The sequence below is a fragment of the Heptranchias perlo genome, chromosome 10 (assembly GCF_035084215.1).
Source record: "Heptranchias perlo isolate sHepPer1 chromosome 10, sHepPer1.hap1, whole genome shotgun sequence".
NCBI lineage: Eukaryota > Metazoa > Chordata > Chondrichthyes > Hexanchiformes > Hexanchidae > Heptranchias > Heptranchias perlo.
Window position 1 is genome coordinate 37,612,532 of NC_090334.1, and position 27,781 is coordinate 37,640,312.

General features: G+C 38.7%; 2 protein-coding genes across 8 annotated transcripts in view; one reads left to right on the forward strand and one right to left on the reverse strand.

The window, feature by feature from the left end:
• Positions 1–2,229, forward strand: part of trappc6b (trafficking protein particle complex subunit 6B) — a 40,224-nt gene extending 37,995 nt beyond the window's left edge. For all 3 annotated transcript variants that reach the window (XM_067991515.1, XM_067991513.1, XM_067991514.1), the window contains exon 6: positions 507–2,229. In XM_067991515.1, the coding sequence (XP_067847616.1) occupies positions 507–538 (32 nt within the window). In that variant the 3' untranslated portion in view covers positions 539–2,229. The remainder of the gene's footprint in view (positions 1–506) is intronic.
• The window catches only part of gemin2 (gem (nuclear organelle) associated protein 2), a 42,194-nt gene that overhangs the window by 8,148 nt on the left and 6,265 nt on the right, over positions 1–27,781 (reverse strand). For 4 of the 5 annotated variants that reach the window (XM_067991510.1, XM_067991509.1, XM_067991507.1 and 1 more), the window contains exons 5-10: positions 22,787–22,846; positions 21,623–21,742; positions 18,553–18,597; positions 13,200–13,268; positions 10,702–10,812; positions 8,846–8,904 (exon numbers count right to left, since the gene is read on the reverse strand). In XM_067991510.1, coding sequence (XP_067847611.1) covers positions 8,846–8,904; positions 10,702–10,812; positions 13,200–13,268; positions 18,553–18,597; positions 21,623–21,742; positions 22,787–22,846 — 464 coding nt within the window. Of the gene's footprint in view, positions 1–2,175; positions 7,374–8,845; positions 8,905–10,701; positions 10,813–13,199; positions 13,269–18,552; positions 18,598–21,622; positions 21,743–22,786; positions 22,847–27,781 lie in introns of those variants that run through there. The other variant, XM_067991512.1, reaches the window with a different exon arrangement.

Below are 27,781 nucleotides of genomic sequence, written 5' to 3' on the forward strand. Positions count from 1 at the left end.
ATTTTTATGGTTCCGATGATACTATTTTTCTTTAGCAAGCTGTTTGGAGCCAAGGGGTTTCTCCACATCAGATGTCAATATTCTTTGATTAGCTGACCATTTTCTAAGCAGTTAACTGCTCTTATCAGATTTTTTCCCTGCCATCTTTCCCCACCTCCCAGTTAAAGTACTGCGTTGTAACTTTATTCCTTCCAAGTTGTCCAGCAGAATTCTGGCAAAATTTATACAATGAGAGCTGGGTCTCTACTTGCAATACTGAGGGGTGAAAGTCCAATGTTGCTTCTGCAGCAACCAAGCTGCCTTGTACTTACTCCTTTTGAAAGCTAATAACTAACATGTTTAAGAAAACTGCAGTTTGACCCAACACAATGTTGAAATTCAGTACAATTGATTGATGGTTAAACTCAAGTGCAGCGATAAAACAATTATTTTTATGCAAATAATTGCAGGTGCTTTTCTGATGCAAAGAAAGGAGTAGTTATCTTACTGTTCTGTTATTTTTGCAGGCAAATTCCAAGTAATGATACAAAAGATGTAGAAGATATCTTCACAAGCACAACTCAGTGTTATCCTTTGAAAAATCTAGATTATTTAAAACTATGAAAGTGTTATTTCATTACATTCTGTAAAGCAGTATTATAATGTATTTTGTTTACATAAGTAATTTGTCTTTTTAGCTATGTGTATGTTTTGGAATTATTTTTAAAATGTGACTTTCATGATACTTATACCACTGCAATGATTATAATGCCATCAGGCAGAATGAAAATTCACTTTAGCTAGGTTAATAAATAGAATTTTGAACTGCTGGTTGTGCATTGTAAGTGTTTTTATGGATATAGTTGAGCTCATTTCTGTTCAACTGGTTTATATAACTATCCTTTGTTCCAAATTCCTTTTTCTTTAACTCCAGTTATGATTTCAAACAACTTTATCCATTTTAGCTAAAATGAAAATATCTACAAGTGCTGAAATTCAGAACTGGAATAAAATGCTGGAAATATACAACAGGTCTGCCAGTATCCCAAGAGGGACAGGTTGCATCAGATGTAGACCCTTAGTCAGTTTAATGGAACTGCTACATCTATTCACAGTATTTTCTATTTTTGTGACTAACAGACTATCCCTCCATGTCTTCAATGTAACAGCACCCATGTACATTAGTTTATCCAAAGTCTAACAGTAAAGACAAAGTAAGAAAGCCTGTGTACTTTAACAAAGAAGTAGAATGTGAGCTTGTTTTTTTTGTTCACCTAATTTTAAGAGCTGTGTAAGGAAAGGGGGTGTAGGTATGAGAAGGAATCACCCAGTATGACTTCTGATTATGCATAAAGAAAGCTAAGTTTTGGACTTGATAAAATGGTTATTTTTTCCATTCACAGCTTCTCAATGTAAAATAAATCCAGATTTTATCTCTTCTAATATAGAATTTTTTGAATGTTCTTTTTCCTGAAGTGGGAAGAGAAATTGCATTTTCATACAAACCACTTTAAATGTCTGACATTTTACTGTGTGTATCCTGTACTTAATGTGTTGGAACAACAAAGCTGAGGTTCCATGTGGGCACAAACTGCAGATGTAACCATTTGAAACTAGTCTTGGCGTGGTGTGTGTGTGTTGGGGGGTGGGGTTAATAGACACTTTATTATATAAAATCTGTTAATCAACATAATTTAAAATCATGTTTGAAAACTAAATTGGAGGCTAGAGTTGTATGCTTTTTATTATTCTTAGTCAGGCTTATTTGTCCAACCAAACTGTGGATTTTTTTTTCACTAAAGTAACCACTGGTGTGAGCAAGTGCCATTGTGATTCCAGTTTAATGGTGTTTTTTTCTCGACTAAATTGGGCATGTTATGTTGGTAACTGTCATTGCATCTTTCATTTAGAGAGCATATCAAGCACTTGCATCTAACAGGAATAGGATAATGATTGTATGATTGAAGTGTGTATGTATATTTGTTAGAGAAAAGATTGAAATTGACCAGACAAGTGATTCCATGAAAAATTGAGAGATCTATTGAGAACTGGGGTCTTTAGAAAAAATGAATTTGGACCAGAATTGTGCAAATAGATGTGATTAAAATGTAAGCTGTTTCTAATTTTTCTTCTGTCAGTAACGAGCATGTTCAGTTTATATAACTTATGTACCATACAAACTTCTGCTGAATATGGTTGATTCTAAAACTTGTCAAGATTTATTGTAATGTTTTGACTGTCTAATAAAGCCAAACAAATATCAAAAAGGATGAATATAGTTTTTTCAACATACAAATATTACCAGGTTTTAGTCCAGCACACCCAAGATATTAAGCTCTACATCCCAAACTCTTCAACTTGTACTTATGAGCTCTTCTAATAGGAAAAAAAAGTGCTGTGAGAAAGGAGGAACTGCATTCCATTCAAGATAAACTTAAATAATTCTATTCAGAATGAGTGGTGGTACCTGTACCAACGACATGTACATAGGCCTGTTATGTACATGGTAGGCATGTAGTCAAGAAGTTTGATTGAAGTGACATTTGTTTTGAGGCTAGCCTCTAACTCCACAATATCCAAAACAAATACTGGAAATGCATGTCAGGTAGAGAAGTTTATGATTCAAGAACATCTTGCATCTATATAGTGCATTTAATGTAGGAAAATGTCCCAAGGTGTTTCATATGAATGTAATCAGACAAAAATTGATACCTAGCCAAAGAAAGAGATATTACGATGGGTGACTAAAAAGCTTGTCCACAGCGCAAACGGGCCATTCATCCCAACTGGTCTATGGCAGCATTTATGCTCCACACAAGCCTCCTCCCGCCCTTCTTCATCTAACCCTATCAGCATACTGTTCTATTCTCCCTCATGGGCTTATCTAGCTTCCCCTTAAATGCATCTATGCTATTTGTCTCAACTATCCCTTATGGTAACACATTCCATATTCTTACCACTCTTTGGGTAAAGAAGTTTCTCCTGAATTCCCTATTGGATTATTTAGTGACTCTTATTTATGACCTCTAGTTTTGGACTCCCCCACAAGTGGAAACATTTTCTCTACATCTACCCTATCATTATCTTAAGCACATCCGGTCACCCCTCAGCCTTCTCCTTTCTAGAGAAAAGAGCCCCAGCCTGTTCAGCCTTTCCTGATAAGTACATCCTCTCAGTTCTGGTATCATCCTTGTGAATCTTTTTTGCACCTTCTCCAATGCCTCTATATCCGTTTTATAATATGGAGACCAGACCTGTGTACAGTACTCAGTGTGGTCTAACCAAGGTTCTATTCAAGTTTATCATAACTTCTCTGATTTTCAATTCTATCCGAATAGAAATGAACCCCATGATGCGTTCTTCCTTTGTATTAACTACACCCCCCAATTTTGTGTCGTCCGCAAATTTTGAATTGTACTTCCGATTCCTGAGTTCAAATCCATATGTAAATTGTGAACAACACTAGTCCCAGCACCAATCCCTGTGGAATACCACTTCCCATCTTTTGCCAGTCTGAGTAGCTACTCTTAATCCCTACTGTTTTGTAGCCAACTTACTATCCATTCTGCTACCTGTCCCCAGACTCCACATGTTCTGACCTTAGTCATGAGTGTACATTGCGATACCTTATCGAAGGCCGTTTGAATATCCAAATATATTACATCTATTGCATTACCCTTGTCTACTCTTACTTCTTCAAAGAATTCAATAAGGTTGGTCAAGCATGACCTTTCCTTCTGAAATCCACGCTGACTATTATATTTGTTTTCTAGATGTTTTTCTATTAGATCTTTGAGTAAAGATTCCATTATCTTTCCTACCACTGTGTTAAGCTAATTGGTCTATAATTCCCTGGACATATATACATAATATAAAAAAGTGCCTCTGCTATCTCTTCCCTAACTTTTTATAGGGGTGGATGAAATCCATCCGGACCAGAAGTTTTACCCTCTAAGTTTGATTAGTTTATCAATTATCTTTCCCCACCCCCACTTTTCTAAAAAGTCTTTATTTTTTTTGATCTATCCTAGAGAGGTTTTAAGGAAGGTCTTAAAAGAAGAGGTTTTGGAAGGGAATCCGAGCTTAAGGCCTAAACAACTGAAAACACGGCTACCAATGGTGGGATGAATGGCGTGAGAATACACAAGAGGCCAGAGTTAGAGGAACACAGTTCTTGGAGGGTTGTAGGAGGTCAGAGATAGGGAAGGGAGGGACTTGAACACGAGGATGAGAATTTTAAAATCAAGGCATTGGTGAACCGGGGGGAACCAATGTAGGTCAGCGAGCTCAGGGGTGATGGGTGAGCAGCAGGACTTGGTGTGGGTTAGGATACGAGCAGCAGAGTTTTGCATGAGCTTAATCTTATGGGAGGCTGGCCAAGAGAGCATTGGAATAGTCGAGTCTTTATGGATCTTTTGCAGAATGGCAAGATATTACAGATGAACAGCATTTAAAAAAGGAACAGAAAAAGGGAAAGGAGAAAAAAATACACAACCACACAGGAAAAGAAACAATGACCTGTAAAGTGCTTCAGTGGAAAACAGGAGACGGTTAAATGGCAGAAGTGATAGGAGGCCACTAACAGCAATGTTAACATCTTTACTAAATATATATTTGAGTTCATCTTTGAAAAATTATACACTATTAGTCAATCTCCCATGGCATTGCACAAAGGGAGCCACGACCAAGTGCATTTTTCAAGTGAAACAGGGTTAGAGGCTTGGGACATAACTGGACCAGAGTTGTAGATATAATTTAGTTCCCATTTTAAAGTCATATTCTCTTATTTGTTTTAAATCTCCATTATAAATTCACGAGTCCACATTTATAATGTAAACTTGTCACACTGTAATTACACCCTCCTGCTTGTGGTAGCAGTGCAGCACCTCCACTGGCAGGAGGGCATAGTTACAGTGTGACAAATTTACGTAGTTTCCATCGCATATGTGGACACTGGGAATTTATATTGGGAAAAAAAGTTGACAGGAGCTGTATGTAGACGCAAGATTTTAAATATTAGACAAATTGATCCCTAAGGCAAGACTTAAAAATCAAATCATAAATAGCCCTCCAATTTTTGGTAGTATTATTGTTGAAGAAAATCTAATTAAGAACAGTATAGAATAAAACAAATGGTCCATCATGCCTATGCCTTTCACCCTCCAGACAGAATATTCTGTAGGATTTCTGATAGTTGAATAAAACTCCACAACATCTGTCTACACCTGCACCTCTATTATTCAAACTGGGCCAGTTGCTTTCTACAGGTGACATTTCCAAAAGGGTTCAATCTCCTTCATAGCCAGTTATTTTTCACAATGGGGTTAACTGACTCGGTATTAGTCTCTTATCTACCTTTTCGTATGGTGTTCCTCATTCTTTGTGAAACTTAGCTTCACACATACAAGCATTAGATTTCAAGATTGGTATTATTTTAATATTGTCAGTATCCCATTCAAAATGAATGAATTAATGCCGGTTTTAAAATAATGCCAATTAGAAAATCCAGGTTGTGTGTTATGTCTTAACTAACTTTAGTATATTCAGGAAACAAATCAATACCAAAATTCGAATACAACAGGAATTCTTTTCGCAGGAAACAAAGCCTACTTCTGAAGGCAGGCATTACAGTATCAATCTATTGCACAAAAAATCTACTTCCATTACCATCAATTTTTAAAATCACCATTTCATTATAAATAAATACCCTTGCAGCCTGTGCATACTGACTAGGATGAAGTTGTCTTTTGAATTAAAAAGTTTCTGATTGGTAATGCCATGTTTGACTATGAACTATTAATAGGGAGTGAAGTTGTAATCATTCTCATCTCCCCTCAGGTTCTTTTGCTAATTATCTTCAATTAAAGATAACAGTGTTTATTTTATAATGGAACAAAAATGCTCCTATAGTTTTTGAAGTGTTTCAGTCAGATACTATGCTGTACAGGTGATCACAAAATGCACAGGTGCAATAAAAATGTTGCGTCCAATACGTTTCTCAGTTGGATTAATGGATTAAAATGTTATTTGCTGAACTAAGCATACAATATTTTTGTTCCAAGTAGAAGTCAAACAATCCTAATTGCACGTGAGGTGTCTAAAGTAAATGTTATTAGGAACCAAAGGGACAGTTATTTATCATTAAAAAGAGGCAACTTAGACAGACAACAGTAAAAGAAATCAGATATTGGATAACACCACCTGCTAATTATTGATTAAACTATACATGGCTGTTGCTTTATGCAGTAGATCCACAATTTAGGTAACCTAAGATTTTGCCAAACTTAAGATTTGATTTTAAAAAAATCAGTAAACTGTTAGTTTTTAACACTATGCTGGTGTTACACCAATAGGCTAGTGCTTCGGCAGAATTCAGTATTGGTATATTTGTAGCCTATGTTCCTGCCTCTTACTGCAACCAAGGAAAAGGCAGACTCCCAAGAATGGAGCATAAATGGGGCATTTCTCATCTTATTGTGGAGGTCCTGAGTTCCTTAAATGAGCATTTCACATTAGTCATGTAAATAGGGTATCTGATAGGCCTATCACGCTAATTAGTGTCATGAATGGATACAGTACATTTAGTTTGAGCACTGCATATCATTTTGTACTGTTAAATCCCATATACATCTACAGGACTATATTTTCAACTGCATTGTAAATAGGCTAAGTGCTCTTGAACACTATTGTAAATAAAGTATCAGTCAAGGTAAGTGTTGTATGATTAAATTATGAAAATTAATGTCCAATTACAGACTAAAGACTTTTTTACAAAATCGCTTATAATCAAATGCATGTAGTTTTCTCTGGTTCAGCACACATCTGTGAGAATAGTTTTTTTTTAAATCAAAGACAGTTTTATCTTCGTCCATGTATAGTTTTAAGATGACTAATAGTAACTGGGTACACAATGATGTAAATTAAGAAAACAATTGAAGCCATTCTTCAAATAGTCCAGGATTTTTTTTACTGCACTTATCATGAGTATTCTTAAAGCCTTAATCAATCCCTTGGTCTCAACAACTAATTACTGAATTTACTTTAAAAAACTAAGCTGAATTTAAACTAACCTATAAGATTCCTCAGCCGGTAACAGACAATTCCAAAACTTGTCAAATTATTTATTTAAAACAAAGTTATTTGACACAACTACTTTTTAACCTTTGATTCATTTTACCCTGTAGACTTAAATATGCACCTGCAAGGTAGCTTAATATCCTCAAAAAGAAATTTAAGACATTTTTTAAGTTGTGTCAGCAAAATAGAAAGGCTATATTTAAAAAAAAATACAATATGCTAACATAATAAGCAAGGTTGAAAATTCTAGATAGAATTCTTATTCCAGACTCCAATCACGTCAATCATTATCTGCAAGGTCACTCTGTTCAAAATACCTGAAAAGGAAAAACAATTTAAAAAGTACAAACACCAAATCAAGTAAGATATAACATTTACATTGTGAGACATGAGCATAAAAAGTTTCCTTTTGAAAGGGTAAACTCCCTCTTTCCCCTCTCTTCATATCACAAGTTGGTTACAAAGTAGGATGGCCATTTGTCCCATCTAAATTCACCCATCCAGAAAGATCCTAAACTAATTTCTAACTACTGCTGCATTGTATTCTTCTGAGCCTCACTGCTTTGCAGCTTTCTGTTCGAAAAAAATCTGACTACCCTTTGCTATCTTTTCAAAACCTTCCTACATGTGCCTGTGTCTTGTATCCGTCATTGTTTATGGGCACTAAAACACACACACATACAATTTCCAAGTAGAGGATCAAAACATCACATGCTATTTTGCTTCTAGCAATCCAAGAAATAAACTAACTTCACCACTAAATCACATCACAGTTCTACTTTTGATTACAAAGATTTTCTCATCAATAGTAGGGTAATGCTCATGTCAGGCCACTGTTTTGGATTTTATTGGCTGTATTAAAATTCAAATTAGATAGGAATTATCATTTATACGTATACTGTATTCCTGATAAGTTTAAACTAATCCACTGCATGAGACAGATCTTTGATCAGTGTTCTCTTCACATTGTCCATTTTAGCATAACCTTGCAGTAAGCCACAGCCCACACCCCTGGGACTACCTTTATGATCTCTGGAACAAATCGATAAGAGTATAGTAAGAGATAAATGTCCAAAAAGGGACTCTATTAATGGCGTAGCAGGTCTCATTCATCTGACCTTATATGAATTGTCAAACTTCCCCTAAATAATTGTGTGGTACATAGCTCAGACAGCCCGAGGTGGGTTTCTGCCTGTGCCTATGCCACATGCTGCCTTGGAAAACAGATTAAGCTGTCGATGATCCGGAAAGTTTAGCCATAATAGCAGGCTGCTTATATTAAAAACAGCTGTTGCAGTAAGGTAGCAGAGTATTCCTCTGTTTTGAGTTACATTATTTAATTATATTGGCTGTTCTAATGCCAACTCTATATTAATACTGAGAGGTGTACAAGCACAGAATTTATTATACAGCTGCCTTACTCTTTATGAATACAGTAGGGTGGAGGTTGAGGAAAAGAAAAGTTTTGTTTTTAAAGATAACTGAACAGCATCCAGTGCCCAAGGGATTGCTCTAATGTGATCTAAAGTGGTTTGTGATGTCTTGTCTGTATGATTAACTACATATGTACTTTCTTTTTTACCCGTAAAAACATGAATGGAATTATTGCAATATTACAAAAATGTATAATAGAAAATACAAATGCTGACAAATCAGGAAAAATTACAAACTGTCGCTAGTCCACCTTTATGTGGATAGGAGATACCCCTCAGCCAAGGTAAGACTCCCCAACTCGAAAGACTTATAAGCAAGCAAGCAGAGGTGAAGACTGGAGAAAGTTGTCAAATACCTGGCAACTAAACAAATGAGTAAATTCAATGCTGACAATTCTGCATCTTCTGGATCTTCCTAGAAGAAAAAAAAAGTAGTGAAAATCATGATAATTTTGGCAGATATTTGGGAGTGGTGAGGTGGACTTCATTTGGTAAGACTAGACACACTGGGATATTTACAATATACAAAATTAAATGTGTGGCCTGGTCATTTGCCTGTCCCACCAAAAAAAAACTGCAAACGGTAGCAAGCACTGAGCAGCAAATTGGGTACACTTGGGTACTGACAGCTAGCTGCAGCGAGTGACAGTGATGGCTTGAGCACCCATCCTTCTTGGCTGTACAAATGGAAGCCCAGATGGGCAAGAGAGAGGGGCTTTCCTCCCCCCACAAAAGTCAAACTGTACAGCACCAATTATACTGCTTATATTTTCTCAAGTGCCATCTGTTATATAATTTTGGTAGTTGTCAAGAATCTTCCAGCCACCATTCTACACACACAACTCCATCTTTCTTCTCTTAGCCAGAGCCAATAGCCTTTTTGTCACATTTGTGATCAATGTGACAAGCCACCAGGAGTTTATCATCAAATACCCAATATCTCACCACTATAAAGCAAAGATGGTAAAGCAAACCTTTGGAGTTTTTTTTTTAAATTGTAATGTTTCTGGACAAATGGTGCCTGTTTATTTACAATATACAAAATTGACTGAATCCAGTTTACCATCACTGTCCACCGACACTGATGACTATGCAGATTCCAGAGGTTCACCAATATTCCTTGTTTTCAATACGTCAACACAGCTTTATTTATTCAATTGAATTATCGTACCTTTTTCAGAACCATTCCCAGGTTTTTCTCATCAATTTTTCCCCAGAGTACCTGCTCTACTTTCAAGAAGAAACAAATATCACTGCAGTAGCATTTATCTTTCTAAAGTAGGTAATGAAAAGAATCTTATGAGGAATGAACTAAGTAGTGCAATTCTGAATTCCTTGAATGGTTCAGCTGGTTACAGCTGCAGCAGCTGATCCATACAGACCAGGAAAGTACGAGATACAATCCTTCATCTGCACTCTATCATCTGATCTCAGTCAGGATGGCAATAAGGGCACTACAAATGGGTCTCAGTGCCCATGGTATGGAGCAGAAAATAATCCAAAATTTATGCTCCCGATTGTCAGTTGGAAGTATGACTGTGGACACTGAGCGAGGACAAGCTCAGCTGTAATGGCCCAGCAGTCGAATAAACTACTGATGCACACTGTCTGGGGTCACACATGAAAAAACAGCCACTTGGGAGAGTGACTATTGAAACCATACTGCAGCAAGGAATCAACAACTTCGGAAGAAAAAAAAAGGGCAGCAGTCTTTAGATAAAAAAGTTCTGAAGTTCTGATTTCCTATTGATCATTATTGATTGCCAGTACCTCTGAAATTACTATATTTTAGTTCTTTTACTTTTTTCTGAATCTGTTGCATCAACCTCATCTATGCACCACCACCAGATGGCACTATATGTGCTCCAATAAGTTTGGTGCTTAATCTCCTGATGGCGATGTCTAGTTTTTTTCTGATCTTTACTGCATCAGACTGCACACTGACATAGTGCACTGAAGTAATAGAATGCAGGCTTACACCTGCAGTAGTACACTCAGTAATTAACTGCAGTAAATGCACTTTTAGCCTTTCAAGGGGGGGGGGAACAATATTTGCTTTTGCACAAATAGGAAACTATGTCACTTGTCTACATTAAATCTATTTATTTCAGCAATATAAAACGGAGTAAGGAGGATGAAGTTACATTATCAAACAAAGCCATTTAAAATTTCATGCATTTTACTATATTGTCTAACAGACATAGATACTTACTAGCTTAGCACGAACTTCAGAACATCTTCTAGCTAGCTGTCGAATAAGCGAATGGGCCTCAGGGAGTAGTGGCTTTTCTATGCAGGCTAACAATGCATATAACCATCTACCCTAGGAGAAAATTGAAACAAAGCATTTAGTCTTTGCAGCAACTTACATACATTTTTGTAGTGCTCAAGTGCAGTGCAGTATCAAATATATGAAATCAAATGTTGGGTTGTATTGCTAGAAGAATGAAGTATAAATTTATAGAGGTCATTCTGAGGCTTCATAATGCACTGGTCAGACCACCCTTAGTACAATTTTGGCTTTAAAAGGGACATAGATCCATTGGAGAGGGTTCAGAAAAGAGCAACAAGCACAAAGGGAATGAACTATCGAGAAGGATTACAGGATCTTAAGCTCTAGAATCTAGCCAGGTGGCAGTTACGAAGGGATCCATTCATGTTCTTCACTATCTATATTAATGATCTAGATGATGGTGTCGAGAGTACTGCCCATGAAGATTTTTTGCTAGTGTTAGGACCCTACAGGAGAAGACTACAATCTGATCTAGATGCTATGAGGGACTGGTCCTGCAACTGGCAGATATCTTTTAATGTAGTTAAATGCAGTATTATGCATGTATATACCATGCTTGGTAGAGAATCAAAGTCTGTTGAGCATGAAAGGAACTTAGGCATTATAGTACATGAGTCTCTGAAGATGTATGAACAGGCTATTGCAAAGGCTAATAGAGTACTAGGGTGTATAGCATGGACAATTCAGTATAAAACTAAAAGAACTATAATGTCCTTGTACAAGACTTTAGTTAGGCCTCACCTGGAATACTGTGTTCAGTTTTGACCCCCTCACATGTTGGGTGACAGAGGCCCAAGAAAAAGTTCCAAGGAAGGCCACTAGAATGTCCATAGTTTAAAAGCCCTTAGTTATCACAATAGGTTTAGAGAACTGGATCTTTTTATTCTCAGAAAGAGTATGCTTCCGGGAAATGTAATTTAAGTGTTTAAAATGGTGAAGGGACTAGACTGTGTGTGAACAGACTATTTGAACCAGATTAGGGAAAATGAGGGGCCATGCGTATTAGCCATGCAAGCATAGGGCTAGGTTAGATGTCAAAAGGTTTTTCTTTATGCAGAGGGTTGCTGACACTTAAAAACAAGTTTGCATGGTGAGTGCAGATTCGCTGCAACAGTTCAAAAAGGGGGTGGACGAGTTCCTTGATGCATGTACCTCATGGTGAGTGTGATTTCCTGGAACTTGTTTTGATTGCTTTCAGGGGTCAAAGAGAAATTTTCCAGATTTTTTCCCCCTGAACTGGCCTAGGGTTTAAAGAAAAATCTGGGTTTTTGCCTCTCCCAGGAAATTACATGATTATAAGTGGGAGCGTACACAGGGAGTCATGATGCTTAGTTGCATACGGTACATAAAATATTAAATGTTATTGACAACACAGAAATTTTGGCACAAGATTCAGCTGTTCTGCTTTTATATATTTTTGCTTCCTCCCCAAACTCATTCAATTTTTGTGTTTTCTCCCCATACCCATCCATATTAAACTTCTTTAACTAATTATCCAGTTCCTTTTTGAATGCTGTGCTCAATTTAGCATCAATCACCACTTGTGGCAAAGCATACCACATTCCAATAACTCTGCAAGAAAGGGTTTCTTCTAATCTCCCTTTTTATGTATCAAGTGCTTATCTTGAGATCATGTCCACCTGCCCTCAATATATCAACCACGAAATAACCTTGTCGATTCCTTTTATCATTTTGAACACCTCTAGCAAATCCCCCTTAATCTTAGTTTGAGACCACACAGTCCTCGCTGCTTTAGATTTTCCTTGGAACGTATGTCTATCATCCCTGTTATCATCCTGGTAAGGTTAATCCAGAACATTAGTTCAAGGTAAACTAGGTCAGAGCAGACATTTAAAATTAGTGCAAAGTAAATAAAAATGAGAAAAAATGTCTTTACTCAAAAGGTGATAAATGTTTGGAATGATCCACCAGGTAAGCCAGTAGAGTCAAAGACATTAGGGAAGTTCAGGTACAGTTGGATACAAGGCTGTGTGAATTATAGCACTAGAGGGATGGCTTCAGGTGTACCATATGGTCTTTTCTCATCTGTAACTTTTTCTAATGTTCTTAAAATTATATTTTAAAATGATTCAAGTTTTTCAGTATTGTTAGGCACATCTGTGTTAATAGAAGCCTGGTAGCAGGTTGCCTTTGCAGATGCTGCATGGCATAGGTAGGTCAAGCAGTAGAGGATATATATATATATATATATATATACACATGCACAGAGTCAATATTTCTGTAAAGACAGAGCCTCACTCGCAAGGAGGATAAAATGTTTCGATGCTGAAGCAAATTAAAAAATATACACATGCATGTTTTTATGCTCATTTATAGCAACAAGTAGTATACCAAACAATACATTTCCAATCTGTGAAAAAAAAAGCTACTTCTACTAGAGGTAAGAAATCACTTACTAATTCAGGATACAATTTTTTATCTCCAAACCAGTTAATTAGATCCTCCAATACATTAAATACTGTAGGCTGCAAAAAGAGCAAAAACAACAAATTAATAAAAGTTTTAGCAAACCGAAACAAGTGACTGAAGTAGAGCTGAATCTGATTGCAAGGAGCACTTGTGCACTCTGTACGGATATCTTGCAAGAAATTTAACAAAACTGTGAAATATTTCAATTACTGATTAAAATGTTGTTAAAACTGGCAATTGATTAAGCATCATTATCCTGTTAAGAAATTACATGATGCTGGTTATCACTCTTCTGAGCAGTGGAAATACCACTGACTGAAAATAAAAACCAGTATCTAACTACATTTAGTTAGTATATAAACAGGCTTCACCGTGAACGCACTTAAATAAGACACTAACACTATGAATTGAACATTGAGTGATAAAGTATTAGAGATTCTTCCATTCATGTGAAAGACACTCAATCCCTTGCAATATTTACACACTTTAAATAACTTGTCTTGAAATATCACTGGTGAATTGTATACATATAAACACTTTTAGAATTATGTTAATGGTTCATCCATTTAAGCTTTCCCCCAAAATGCCTGCAGTAACATTATGATTGATGAACATTATTCAGTTGCTTCGTTGTTGCATCTCAACAGTCGGATATACCGTTTACCCCTATGAGTCAGTGGCCAAATCTGGTGCAGTACTAAGCCAGATTTATTAGTTGAGGCAGCATGTGGGAGCTTCAATTAGCTCAGTGACCCCAGGTTAGCAAATGGAAAGAGACAGCCAGGGTTCCTCTTTTTGGTTATTCAGAAACCCAGTTTGAAGGGTGTGTGCATGGACAGAGTTGCAGCTCAGCTGTTGAGATTCAATTTGATCAAACAGCTCAATCACATAAAAAGTAGCCATTTCTGCAACAATATGGGTAGGGAAACCAATGCACCCACCTATGGAACTATACCTCAGCTACTAATCGCTTTCAGGAAAGAGGGGTCATGGAAGAAAATTGGATTGGGGGGTGGGGGGGTGGTGGTGGAAAGAGAAGTATCTCTTTGGAAATTAATATAATTTATAAAATGAAAAACTTCCTATGGTTCGACTCATGTTGAACCTGAAGATACACTGTTTTCATAGAATCATACAAAACAGGAGGCCGCCATTTGGCCCATGGTGCCTGTGCCGGCTCTTTGTAAGAGATAGCCAATTAGTCCCAAACCTCTGCCCTTTCCCCATAGCTCTTCAAATTTTTCCCCTTCAAGTATTTATACACTTCTCTTTTGAAAGTTATTATTGAATCTGCTTCCACCACCCTTTCAGGTAGTGCATTCCAGATCATAACAACTTGCTGCGTAAAAAAATGTCTCCTCATCTCGCCTTTGGTTCCTTCTTATGTGGCTCGGTGTCATATGGGGCTACACAAATGCAAGTTGTTGCTGTTGTTGTAGTATGACACAAATATTAGGTGCCTCCCACCTAATCAGTTCGTTCCTAAATTGATAATGTGTCTCTGCTCTCATCTCTTCGCCAGTGGATTGGACCGGTGGGTTGAAAAAGCCTGTAAATTTGTGTGTGACGAATGTGAGTGACTTTAGAATCTATCCCGGTATGTGGAGTGGCATCAATTTACTATCACAAGTCCCAGCTAAAGCTTCCGACCACTATGGGCAGCTGTAAAGAGTCTGCTGGGCAGTTTGCTCACATTTAAATCCACATCATACCCACACCGTCAGATATTCACCCCCCTCCACTTTATAAATCCCTAACTATAGTAAATCTACAAGACCTGCACGGTGTGTGCACAGTCCAGTTTGCCTTGTGTGATTACAGGAGATGGCAGCTCTTTCAATGTGTCTGCACGATCATTCAGCATTTCCTGATCGCCCCTTTTACTATTTTGATTCCGTGCCCTTTTATTGTATGTAATTCAGGGTCAATAATTCACAGCAATTAAGTAAAATTGCATTTTTATTAGAGTATTACAGAAATGAGAGGGGTATTTTCAGGCTTGAATTCCATGATTGTGTGCATTTACACATTACGTGTTTGATAAGGAGAGGATTGTATGGTGCAATGGAGAGTGTTGGAAATAAAATGCATGTTTGTTAAAAATAAAGAAATGAATATAAAATAGAATAAATGATGGAGAAATTATCGAATAAAATTAAACTTTATATTGGAAGGAGTAGGGGATAGGCTGAAAGGAGAAGGTGTGAGGGGGAGGAGGTCAAGAAGAGAGGTAACACTGTATGTCCCTCTACTTCAAATATTTATCCACTTCTCCCTTAAAAGATTCAATGGTGTCTGCCTCAACTACATCCTGTGACAAAACATTCCACCTTCGAACATCTCTCTGCATAAGGAAATTCTCCTAATCTCTCGTCACTCAGAGATTATTTTAAATTGATAATTCTTTGTTGCTTCTCCTGAACCAGAGCAAATAGTTGTGCACTATCCACCCAATCAAAATCCTTCAGAATTTTAAAAACCTCAATAAAATATCATCTTAGCCTTCTCTGCTCCAGTTGAAATACTTTCAGTATCTTAAGTCTCTCCTTGTTACAACTATAGTTTCCCTTCCCTGGTATCATCCTGATAAACCTGCACTGTAAGCTCTCTATGGCTTTAATGTCCTTTCTATAATAGGATGCCCAAAACTGCACAGTAACTGTGGTCTAATCACTGCCTTGTACACATTTATCATTGCCTCTTTACACTTGTACGCTATACTCCTATTTTTTTTTATAAAACCCAAAACCCTATTGGCCTCTTTTATAGCTTTATCTACCTACACTTGTATTTTCAGGGGTTTATGTATTTGAACCTCTAGGTCTCTGTTCATTCATAGCCTTTAGTGTCTTTCCATTGAATGTATACATCTGTTCCTTGTTTTTTTTTCCTCCCAAAGTGTTTTACTTTGCACTTCTCCATATTAAATTGCATCTTCCACCTGTCTGCCCATTCTGCTAATCAGTCTGTATCCTTCTGGGTCTTTTACAGTCCTCTTTGCTGTTTGCCAGAATCTCTATTTTTATGTTATTAGCACATTTGGATATTTTACTCTCCATCTGAAGGACAAAATTAGTCTCCACTTGGAGAAGCAAGGATTAATCAGGGATAGTCAACATGGCTTTGTCAAGGGAAGATCATGTCTGACTAATTTGATTGAATTTTTTGAGGGGGTGACTAGGCGTGTGGATGAGGGTAACGCAGTGGATGTGGTATACATGGATTTCAGTAAGGCCTTCGATAAAGTCCCCCACAGGAGACTGGTCAAGAAGGTACGAGCCCATGGAATCCAGGGTGCCTTGGCACTTTGGATACAAAACTGGCTTAGTGGCAGAAGGCAGAGGGTGATGGTCGAAGGTTGTTTTTGTGACTGGAAGCCTGTGGCCAGTGGGGTACCACAGGGATCGGTGCTGGGTCCCTTGCTGTTTGTGGTCTACATTAATGACTTGGATATGAATGTAAAATGTATGATCAGTAAGTTCGCTGATGATACAAAAATTGGTAGGGTGGTAAATAGCGAGGAGGATAGCCTCAGTCTGCAGGACGATATAGATGGGTTGGTCAGATGGGCAGAACAGTGGCAAATGGAATTTAACCCGGAAAAGTGCGAGGTGATGCACTTTGGAGGGACTAACAAGGCAAGGGAATACACAATGAATGGGAGGACCCTAGGCAAGACAGAGGGTCAGAGGGATCTTGGTGTGCAAGTTCACAGATCCATGAAGGCGGCGGAACAGGTAGATAAGGTGGTAAAGAAGGCATATGGGATACTTGCCTTTATTAGCCGAGGCATAGAATATAAGAGCAAGGAGGTTATGATGGAGCTGTATAAAACACTGGTTAGGCCACAGCTGGAGTACTGTGTGCAGTTCTGGTCGCCACACTACAGGAAGGATGTGATCGCTTTGGAGAGGGTGCAGAGGAGATTCACCAGGATGTTACCAGGGCTGGAGCGCTTCAGCTATGAAGAGAGACTGGGAAGATTGGGTTTGTTTTCCTTGGAGCAGAGGAGGCTGAGGGGGGACATGATTGAGGTGTACAAAATTATGAGGGGCACAGATAGGATGGATACTAAGGAGCTTTTTCCCTTCGTTGAGGGTTCTATAACAAGGGGACATAGATTCAAGGTAAAAGGAGGGAGGTTTAGAGGGGATTTGAGAAAGAACTTTTTCACCCAGAGGGTGGTTGGAGTCTGGAACTCACTGCCTGAAAGGGTTGTGGAGGCAGGAACCCTCACAACATTCAAGAAGCATTTGGATGAGCACTTGAGCATACAAGGCTACGGACCAAATGCTGGAATATGGGATTAGAGTAGACAGGGCTGATGGCCGGCGCGGACACGATGGGCCGAAGGGCCTCTATCCGTGCTGCATGACTCTATGACTCTATGCCCAAGTCCAAGTCCAAATCAGCTATATATAGCTTTGCTAAGAGCAAAAGTAGACTTAGCACTGACCCCCTAGGATACATAACTTCCAATCTAACAGCAGGAAAGAATGCAGGTGCAGACAGCTTGGTAGTGGGTGAGTGGTAATGGGGAGTTTGGGTTCAGTGAGAGGGAGTGGCAGGAGTGCTCCTCATTCAGGTAGGTATTTTTTTTTAAAAAAGCTTTTGGCGGCGACCTCCAGCAGTTCCTTTAAGAGAGGCCAGTTAGGCTGCATGCAGAATTGGGTGTCCTGAACACAGTGGGCCCATGCCAGGTGATTTATAGGATAACACTCCTGTGTTTATCAAACGATGCAATGCACCTTGTATTGTTTTGGTAAGGTGTAGTTGTATCCCTTTCAGGCTAGAATGGCTCAGATCAAGTTAGAGTTTAGTTGTCTTTTGACAGATTAGAACGTGCCGTAAGTTTCAGGTTGCAGCTCAGAAGCATTCTGCATTTTAAAATTGTTTTGCACTATAATAACGTGGGACATCTGTTGTGCAACGTCTGTGTGCACTGATGCACCTTTTTAAACATACGATTTTAAACAGTGGCTCTCCTATGGTATTGCTCACATGATGTACTGTTTTACAAAGAATGAAGTTTTATACCATGTAAAGGAGAATGCATTATTCTGCTAAGCTGGAACAGTGTTCCTTCAAGGCCATCGGGTCTAATTATTTTTAAGTAAGCACAAGTTCAAAAGTCATAGTTTATTTATTGTTTGGTTTGGGAACTTTGAGATTAGAATGTGCTTGCAGCTCAGAAAGACTTAACATTTAAAATTGTTTGATCTTGAGGCTGTTGGTCAGAATTCATGATGTCTTTGTGCATAAAGTTCTTATATTATAATTCAACTTAATCAGCGTTTGTTTCCTGCTAAAAAGCAAAGAAGAAATGAAATATGCACATACCTGACTCATTCTGCTGACAATACTCAACAAGGGAGGAAATCCCACCTGGAAAATAGACCAACCACCTCCATTAACTAAAACTCACCACATTAATTTGACTTTGGTCTAATTCTCAAAGGGATAGCAAAAATCTGCTAATTACTTTTGGAATTTTCCATAAGTATTAATGTATGCAAAGAAAGAAGCACAGAGATACGAACATCAGTTGAACTGATGCTTAAGAAAACACGGGGAAAGGGGGTAGTGAATCACAGCCTGTGTTTCTTGGACAATTTTTTCTCTATGTACTCAAAGTTACAATTTACTTCCAGGTTTTACAATCTTTTGCCAAAAGCATAAGCTATTTTGCAGCTTACACTGCTGTCATTTGCTATGGCATACGCAGCTTTCTGTTATTTCCTTTGACAGTCACATTATCATGGCTCCTTTTGGTACTCACGCATAGCATCTGTCATAACAAATGTTCCAGACCCATACCCTGGATGTGCAAGTGTCTACGCTTGTACTGATGAGTAAGTACTGAGGCTTGTGGTTGCCAAATCTGGACGAAGGTCGTTTCGCAACAGACTTGCTACTACATTGACAGGATATGCTTGCCATACAACGCGTATGAAGAGAATCCAAGTGTCACTCCTCTACTTTTGATATGCACCCTTCTCTTGCAGCCATAAAACAAATTCATCAGCAGCTGGCACTAGTAATTTGTATTTGCTGAAAGGCTCAAGTGTTACTGATGTCAGATGTTCATTAATTCACCAAAACAGTCAGCAGCATGTCTTCCAATAGTCCAGTCTACTTTGCTATCCTGAGACCCATGTGTGTCCAATTGGACTAGCTAATTATTATTTCATACTCAATACCATGGCAACATACAGTAAAGGTAAGACTTGCAATTATATAGAACCTTCTCTCAAGAATGTCTCAAAGCACTTCACATTAAATGAATTATTTCTAAGGGTAGTGACTGTTGTTATGTAGCTTTGTGTTTTGTTGATCTTCAGATCAGTACTTTGACCCTAATGGCAGAATACATCCGAATCTGCAGAGAAATGTATTCCTATGCTTGACAAACTGTGCAAGATCAATGTCAAGATCAGTGTCAAGATTACTGCCAGGATAGAGGATACTGGTTCAGTTATTTCTCTCTATCAAAGAGGTACTTTACCTGGGCATCTTCAAATCTTCCAATGAGTGTGGATGATAATTTTACCCTATCAACCTAGTTTGGTGATGATTAAATATTTGAACCATCACCAAGTCAGGTGAAGATTGAAACTATAGAAATGTTTCGGATAAGTGGTTTGGAAGTCTTAAATATCCTTGAATTCTATTATTAAAATGGACAAACTTTGTTATTTATTTATATTCACAAGAACGTGGGAACAATGTCCAGCAGATTTCACTAAATTATTGAGATTTCTATTGTTCTGTCATGTGCAATATAGCGCAAGATTGAAATAAGAGTCTTGGACTTTATCCGCCTTCCCTGCAACAGTTTTAGATATGGCCACACAACATTTGTGTCTGCCATTCTGAGTAAAGGAAGGAAAACACAAGAACACAAGATATAGGTGCAGGAGTAGGCCATACAGCCCCTCGAGCCTGCTCTGCCATTCAATAACATCACGGCTGATCTTGAACTTCAACTCCACTTTCCCGCCCGATCTCCATATCCCTTGATTCCCCTAGAGTCCAAAAATCTATTTATCTCAGCCTTGAATATATTCAATGACTCAGCATCCACAGCTCTCTGAGGTAGAGAATTCCAAAGATTCACAACCCTCTGAATGAAGAAATTCCTCCTCATCTCAGTCTTAAATGGCCGACCTCTTATCCTAAGACAATGTCCTCTAGTTCTAGACTATCTAGCCAGAGGAAACCTCTCAGCATCTACCCTGTCAAGCCCCCTCAGAATTTTATATGTTTCAATGAGATCACCTCTCATTCTTCTAAACTCCAGAGACTATAGGCCCATTTTACTCAATTTCTCCTCATAGGACAACCCTCTCATCCCAGGGATCAATCTAGTGAACCTTCGTTGCACCACCTCTAAAGCAGTATATCCTTCCTTAGATTTGGAGACCAAAACTGTGCACAGTACTCCAGGTGTGGTCTCACCAAAGCCCTGTACAATTGTAGCAAGTCTTCCTTATTCTTGTACTCCAACCCACTTGCATTAAAGGCCAAAATGCTATTTGCCTCCCTAATTGCTTGTTGTACCTGCATGCTAACTTTGTGTTTCTTGTACGAGGACACCCAAATCTCTCTGAACACCAACATTTAAATAGTTTCTCACCATTTAAAAAATATTCTGTTTTTTTTATTCTTCCTACCAAAGTGAATAACCTCACATTATACTCCATCTGCCACCTTCTTGTCCACTCACTTAACCTGTCTATATCCCTTTGCAGACTCTTTTGTGTCCTCCTCACCTAGCTTTGTATCGTCAGCAAACTTGGATACATTACACTTGGTCCCTTCATCTAAGTCATTAATATAGCTTGTAAATAGCTGAGGCCCAAGCACTGATCCTTGCACCACCCCACTAGTTACAGCCTGCCAACCTAAAAATGACCCGTTTATCCCCACTCTCTGTTTTCTGTCCGTTAACCAATCCTCTATCCATGTTAATATATTACCCCCAACCCCATGAACCCTTATCTTGCGAAACAACCTTTTATGAGACATCTTATCGAATGCCCTTTGGAAATCCAAATATACTACATCCACTCGTTCCCCTTTATCTCCCCTGTTGATTACACCCTCAACGAACTCTAATAAATTTGTTCAACACGGTTTGCCTTTCATAAATTCATGCTGACTCTGCCTAATCGTATTATGATTTTCTAAGTTTAGAAAGATGCTGGATCCTAATGAAATTGAAAGCAGCGCAAAAAAATTGCTAAACGTCAACATTTTCATCATTTCATATATAAAAGAAACCTAATTTATTTAATATGATCAAACAAGGGGGAAAAAAATAGCTCAACACCAATCACCACTGCATGTAGGAAGCCGACTTCTGCATTATAAAACTTTTGTTTGTGCTATCTATAAATAAAAAAATTACCTGCACATAGTCAATGCCTGGGTTATCAGTCTCACTAGTGATTGGTGATACAGATGAATCTAAATACAGTCTTTCTCCAAGACAGAATTTTTTCCATCCTTCTTCATCCTCGGGTGTTGGCTGCGAAGTGAAAAGGAATTTCAATTCATTCAAAAAAATATTTCATCATCTTGAAGGGAACTTTTTGTAAAAAGGTACAATGGTTCCTTCAATCTCAAACATCACACTGAGCATGCCAAACATATGAGGCCATTCATCTGTCACTAGATGGCAGCAATATATTGCTGAATGTTTTTCTTAGTAACTAATAGGTGCTATTTCCAGTGTGTTAACTTTAACTAACCAGTACTTTACATAATAACCACTGATGAGCACAACACTAAGTAGCACTTCAAGATTATACTGTATATAGAAAAAGATCTGCACCACCTATTGAGTACATAAAATATTTCAAGCACACACTCTCAGTTAAAGCAGTTGTGAAGTTAACAAAAACATTCCCACCTCCTCTGCATTTCTGCCCTGTCTTCCTGAAGATGGTAACTCCTTGCTGGGTAAAGCTGCATGGGTGCTAGCCACCCTCCAGTACCTCACCCAAATGGCTATTCTTTACGTGCATACCTAGACAAAGAGTGTAGGGAGGCTATTCAACTGTGGAGGGCATCACAGGTGAACCCAATACTGTCCTCACCCAATGCTCTCCCATACGGGGGTCCCTTGGATAGCAATCAGGAGCAGTGACCCAGGCTGATTTTCCTGCTCCCGTCCCAGCGTAAATCAGCTAACTCAGTACAGACTCGCAATTGAACCTGGGACCTTCAAATAGCTCAGGTATGCTTTGCATTAACCAGTTGACTTCTAAAACTATTCATTTTAACAGCCTGTTTAAAGGAGGGTTTTAAAATTACATCTATGTTAATTTTAAAATAATTTATTTCTCAAAATCTCATTCAAATATTAATTGCGTTCTTGATCTGATTTTTTTTTTAAAAAGTGGATCCCTTTGTTGAAAATTGCAATGTCAATATATTTTTCTAGCATCTATATCATCCATTACTAGAAGGGTAACAGTCCAGCCTGAAGACATGACAATGAACATTGCCAATGCTATTCTTTAGCTCACCCATCAATAGGAAGTGGGTTTGAACAGTGGAAGTCACATACCAGCATTACATTACTGTCCAGAGGCTGTGACTTCCAATGATCTCTGTGTCGGTCGATACTCTGGAAGAAAAAGGGGAAAAAATTTTAATGCCATTATCCTAAGATACAAGCATCATTGTAGTGATGGTGAAATGAAAAATATAAAAACGAAAGCTGCTAGAAGACCAGTATATTGTAATAAAATTATATTTTCAGGTCAGCGTTTCGCTAGCACTGAAATTTGGGGCTACATTCCACATTTCCAGCTCATCCTGCAGCATTTCAGATTACTGTAGCACTCCATAAATTTGCACAGAAACATCACAATAGCTACAATCATCCCAACGTGCACAATTTTAATTTCTGAATTACAATTTCAAATGTCTAAAGCAAACACTATTTTTGTGGGCCTTCTTGGGTGTGTTTTTAAATCCATTTAACCTAGTCTTTTGATCTGATCTCACCTGCAACCTTGCAGAGAGTTCTTTTTGTGTCTTCTTTGGAAGCAGAGTTCAGAATTTAAAGCTGTTAAAGAGATGCACACACCACTTTTGGTCAAAGATCAGCTCAGCTCATACCAGGATAACTAGTACAGCACCATGTTTTGCTGAACCCTTCCATATCGAGGGAAAGAACAAGTCACAAGATGGGGTAAAGAAAGAGCTTGCAATCATATGGTGCCTTATCATGCCCTTAGAATGTCTCAAAGCACTTGACATCCAATGAATTAATTGTTGAAGTGTAACCACTGTTGTTATGTAGGCAAATACAGCAGCCAAAGTGTGCACAGGAAAATCCCATAAATAACACTGAGATAAATGACCAGTTAATCTGTTTTTCTGTGTTGTTGGTTGAGGGAGGAATGTTGTCTGGGACACAGAGAGAAATCCCTGCTCTTCTCTAAATAGTTTCAAGGTTATCTTTTACATTCACCTCAAAAGGCAGGCAGGGCCCCAGTCTAACATCTCATATGAAAGATGGCATCTCTGACAATGCAACACACTCTCAGTACTGTACTGAAGTGTCAGCTAGGTTATGTGCTCAAGTCCTGCTTGACCCCAAGACCTGATTCAAACAGGTGAGTGCTATCAACTGTGCCAAGCTGATACTATAGGGGAGGGGAGGGAGAAGGCCACGGCAAAGATGTTAACCCCCTTTATGATTGAAGTGATAAAAGTAGTTAACACAAGAGCAGTGAAAAGCAGCAACCAATACAAATAAAACTGAGCAGAATTCAATTATGTTTGATAGTGATTAGGCCTCCACCATGCATGCTGGGAGTGCCAGTCTATCCATAGGTCTCCATTATACTTTCCATCATAGAATCTTACAGTACAGAAGGAGGTCATTTGGCCCATCCTGCCTGTGCCGACTCTTTGAAAGAGCTATCAAATTAATCCCACTCCCCTGCTGTTTCCCCATAGCTCTGCAAATATTCAATTCCCTTTTGAAAGTTATTATTGAATCTGCTTCCACCACCCTTTCAGGCAGTGCATTCCAGATCATAACAACCTGCTTTGTAAATTTTTTTCCCCTCATGTCGCCTCTGGCCAATTACCTTAAATCTGTATCCTCTGGTTACCGATCCTTCTGCCACTAGAAACAGTTTCTCCTTATTTACTCTATCAAAACCCCTAATGATTTTGAACACCTCTAGCAAATCGCCCCTTAACCTGCAAACTTCATTGGTAAATTACTGATTAGTTGTACGCTGAAATACAATAAATTAGGCGACTGAAAAAGAGATGTTTCTCTACAACTCAAAAAAGTAATTAGTCTTCAAAACTTCAAGAGATTAAGACCAAATTAACTTCAAGGAATATATTAATGCAAGCTTAGTCATTAAATAAAATGTAAATTAATATTGCCATTTACACATCAAAAACAGAATCATCCAGTTTCAAAGACTGTTAAAACGGCCACTCCATCTTTAGGTTTAGTGCACCACTTTTAAAAGGGTTTACTAATAATCTAGTCTAGGGTGCCTCTGTCACAAAACTTGTTACCAGACGGTAATTTGAATGTTTTCAATCAGGATAGGCTGTGCAGAATTACTTATTAGCTCCCCTGTTCTCAAAGATAGCCTGATATTGAATAATTTGATTGCATCAAATTTAAAATTGCTGCAATATGATCATTTCATTATTTATAATTGCTTCACTTAAAGTTGACAGGATAGTCCTGCTTCACCACACTGTTGAACAAATTAATGTGCTTCATTAAAGACATTGTAACTGCAGGAAATCTGACTGCTTGATATAGAATCATAGAAAGGTTACAGCATGGAAGGAGGCCATTCGGCCCATCAAGTCCGCGCCGGCTCTATGCAAGAGCAATCCAGTTAGTCCCATTCCCCCGTCCTTTCCCCGGAGCCCTGCAAATTTTTTCCTTTCAAGTAATTATCCAGTTCCCTTTTGAAGGCCATGATTGAATCTGTCTCCATCGCCCCCTCGGACAGTGCATTCCAGATCCTAACCACTCGCTGTGTAAAAAAGTTTTTCCTCATGTCACCTTTGGTTCTTTTGCCAATCAGCTTAAATCTATGTACTCTGGTCCTTGACCCTTCCGCCAACGGGAACAGTTTCTCTCTATCTACTCTGTCTAGACCCTTCATGATTTTGAATACCTCTATCAAATCTCCTCGCAGCCATCTCTGTTCCAAGGAGAACCACCCCAGCTTCTCCAGTCTATGCACATAACTAAAGTCCCTCACCCCTGGAATCATTCTAGTAAATCTCTTCTGCACCCTCTCTAAGGCCTTCACATCTTTCCTGAAGTGCGGTGCCCAGAACTGGACACAATACTCCAGTTGTGGCTGAACCAGTGTTTTATAAAGGTTCATCATGACTTCCATAATTTTGTACTCTATGCCTCTGTTTATAAAGTCCAGGACCCCGTATGCTTTTTCAAACCACTTTCTCAACCTGCCCTGCCACCTTCAACGATTTGTGCACATATGCCTCTAGATCGCTCTCTGTTCCTGTACCCCTTTTAGAGTTGTGTCAACCCCTTTTAGAGTTATGCCCTCTAGTTTATATTGCCTCTCCTGGTTCTTCCTACCGAAATTTATCACTTCGCATTTTTCTGCGTTAAATTTTATTTGCCACATGTCCGACCATGCCACCAGCCTGTCTATATCCTCTTGAAGTCGATCACTATCCTCCTCATTGTTTACTACCCTTCCAAGTTTTGTGTCATCTGCAAATTTTGAAATTGTGCTCTATATACCCAAGTCATTAATATATAATCAAGAAAAGCAGCGGTCCCAGCACTGACCCCTGAGGAACACCGCTGTACACCTCCCTCCAGTCCGAAAAACAACCGTTCACCACTACTCTCTGTTTCCTGTCCCCTCGCCAACTCTGTATCCATGTTGCTACTGCCCCCTTTATTCCATGGGCCGCAATCTTGATGATAAGCCTACCATGTGGCACTTTATCAAACGCCTTTTGAAAGTCCACATACACCACATCAACTGCATTGCGCTCATCTACCCTCTCTGTTGCCTCATCGAAAAACTCTATCAGGTTAGTTAAACACGATTTGCCTCTAACAAATCCGTGCTGGCTTTCTCTAATCAATCCACCCTCGTCCAAGTGACTGTTAATTCTGTCCCGGATTATTGTTTCTAAAAGTTTCCCCACCACTGAGGTTAAACTGACTGGCCTATAGTTGCTGGGTGTATCCTTACAGCCTTTTTTGAACAAGGGTGCAACATTTGTAATTCTCCAGTCCTCTGGCACCACCCCCTGGTATCTACGGATGTTTGGAAGATTATGGCCAGTACCTTCACAATTTCCACCCTTACTTGCCTCAGCAATCTAGGATGCATCCCATCCGGACAGGGCCACTTATCTACTTTAAGTACATCTAGCCTTTCAAGTGCCTCTTCTTTATCAATTTTTAGCCCAGCCAGTATCTGAACTATATCTTCCTTTACCGAGACTCTGGCAGCATCTTCTTCCTTAGTAAAGACAGATGCAAAGTACTCATTTTGTACCTCAGCCATCCCCTCTGCCTCCATGAGTAGATCTCCTTTACGATCCCTAATCGGCCCCACCCCTCCTCTTACTACCCGTTTACATGCCTGTAGAAGACTATTGGATTCCCCTTTATGTTGGCCACCTGTCTATTCTCATACTCTCTCTTTGCCCCTCTTATTTCCTCTTTCACTTCCCCTCTGAACTTTCTATATTCTGCCTGGTCCTCACTTGTGTTATCAACCTGACATCTGTCATATGCCCCGTTTTTCCATTTCATCTTACTCACTATCTCTTTTGTCATCCAGGAAGCTCTGGCTTTAGTTGCCCTACCTTTCTGCCCCATGGGAATATGCCTAGACTGGACCTGAACCATCTCCTCCTTAAAGGCTGCCCACTGTTCAATTACAGTTTTGCCTGCCAATCTTTGATTCCAATTTACCTGGGCCAGATCTGTTCTCATCCCTTTGAAATTGGCCCTCCTCCAATTGAGTATTTTTACTTTAGAGTGGTCCGTGTCCTTTTTCATAGCTATTCTGAACCTTATGATACTACGATCGCTGCTCCCTAAATGCTCCCCCACTGACACTTGCTCCACTTGGCCCACCTCATTCCCTAGAACCAAGTCCAGCAATGCCTCCTTCCTCATTGGGTCAATACAATAGGGACATTTAGCAACAGTCTATGCAGGCAGCTTTTAGATTGATACATAAACTTTGTTCAATTCTTTTAATAGACTACCTTAGTTTTTTTCTAAGTTTTTTGAAAGGTAGTAAGTACCATTGGCAGAGAAGATAGCCTAATAACTTATATTTTGTTTTATAATTGAATGTTCTGTATCTTGAACGCTAACATGCAAGAGTCTACGTATAGTAGAAACCCTCAATCTTCAACCTCCCCTTATATGACAAATGGATAAAGATTTGGGACAGGCTACTACTTTGCAAATACCGCTGATCTGTTTATTACAAAAAGTAAAACAAAATTTCTGGGACACAACAACTTCAATTATAAACAAGTTTCATCCTCCCTAAGC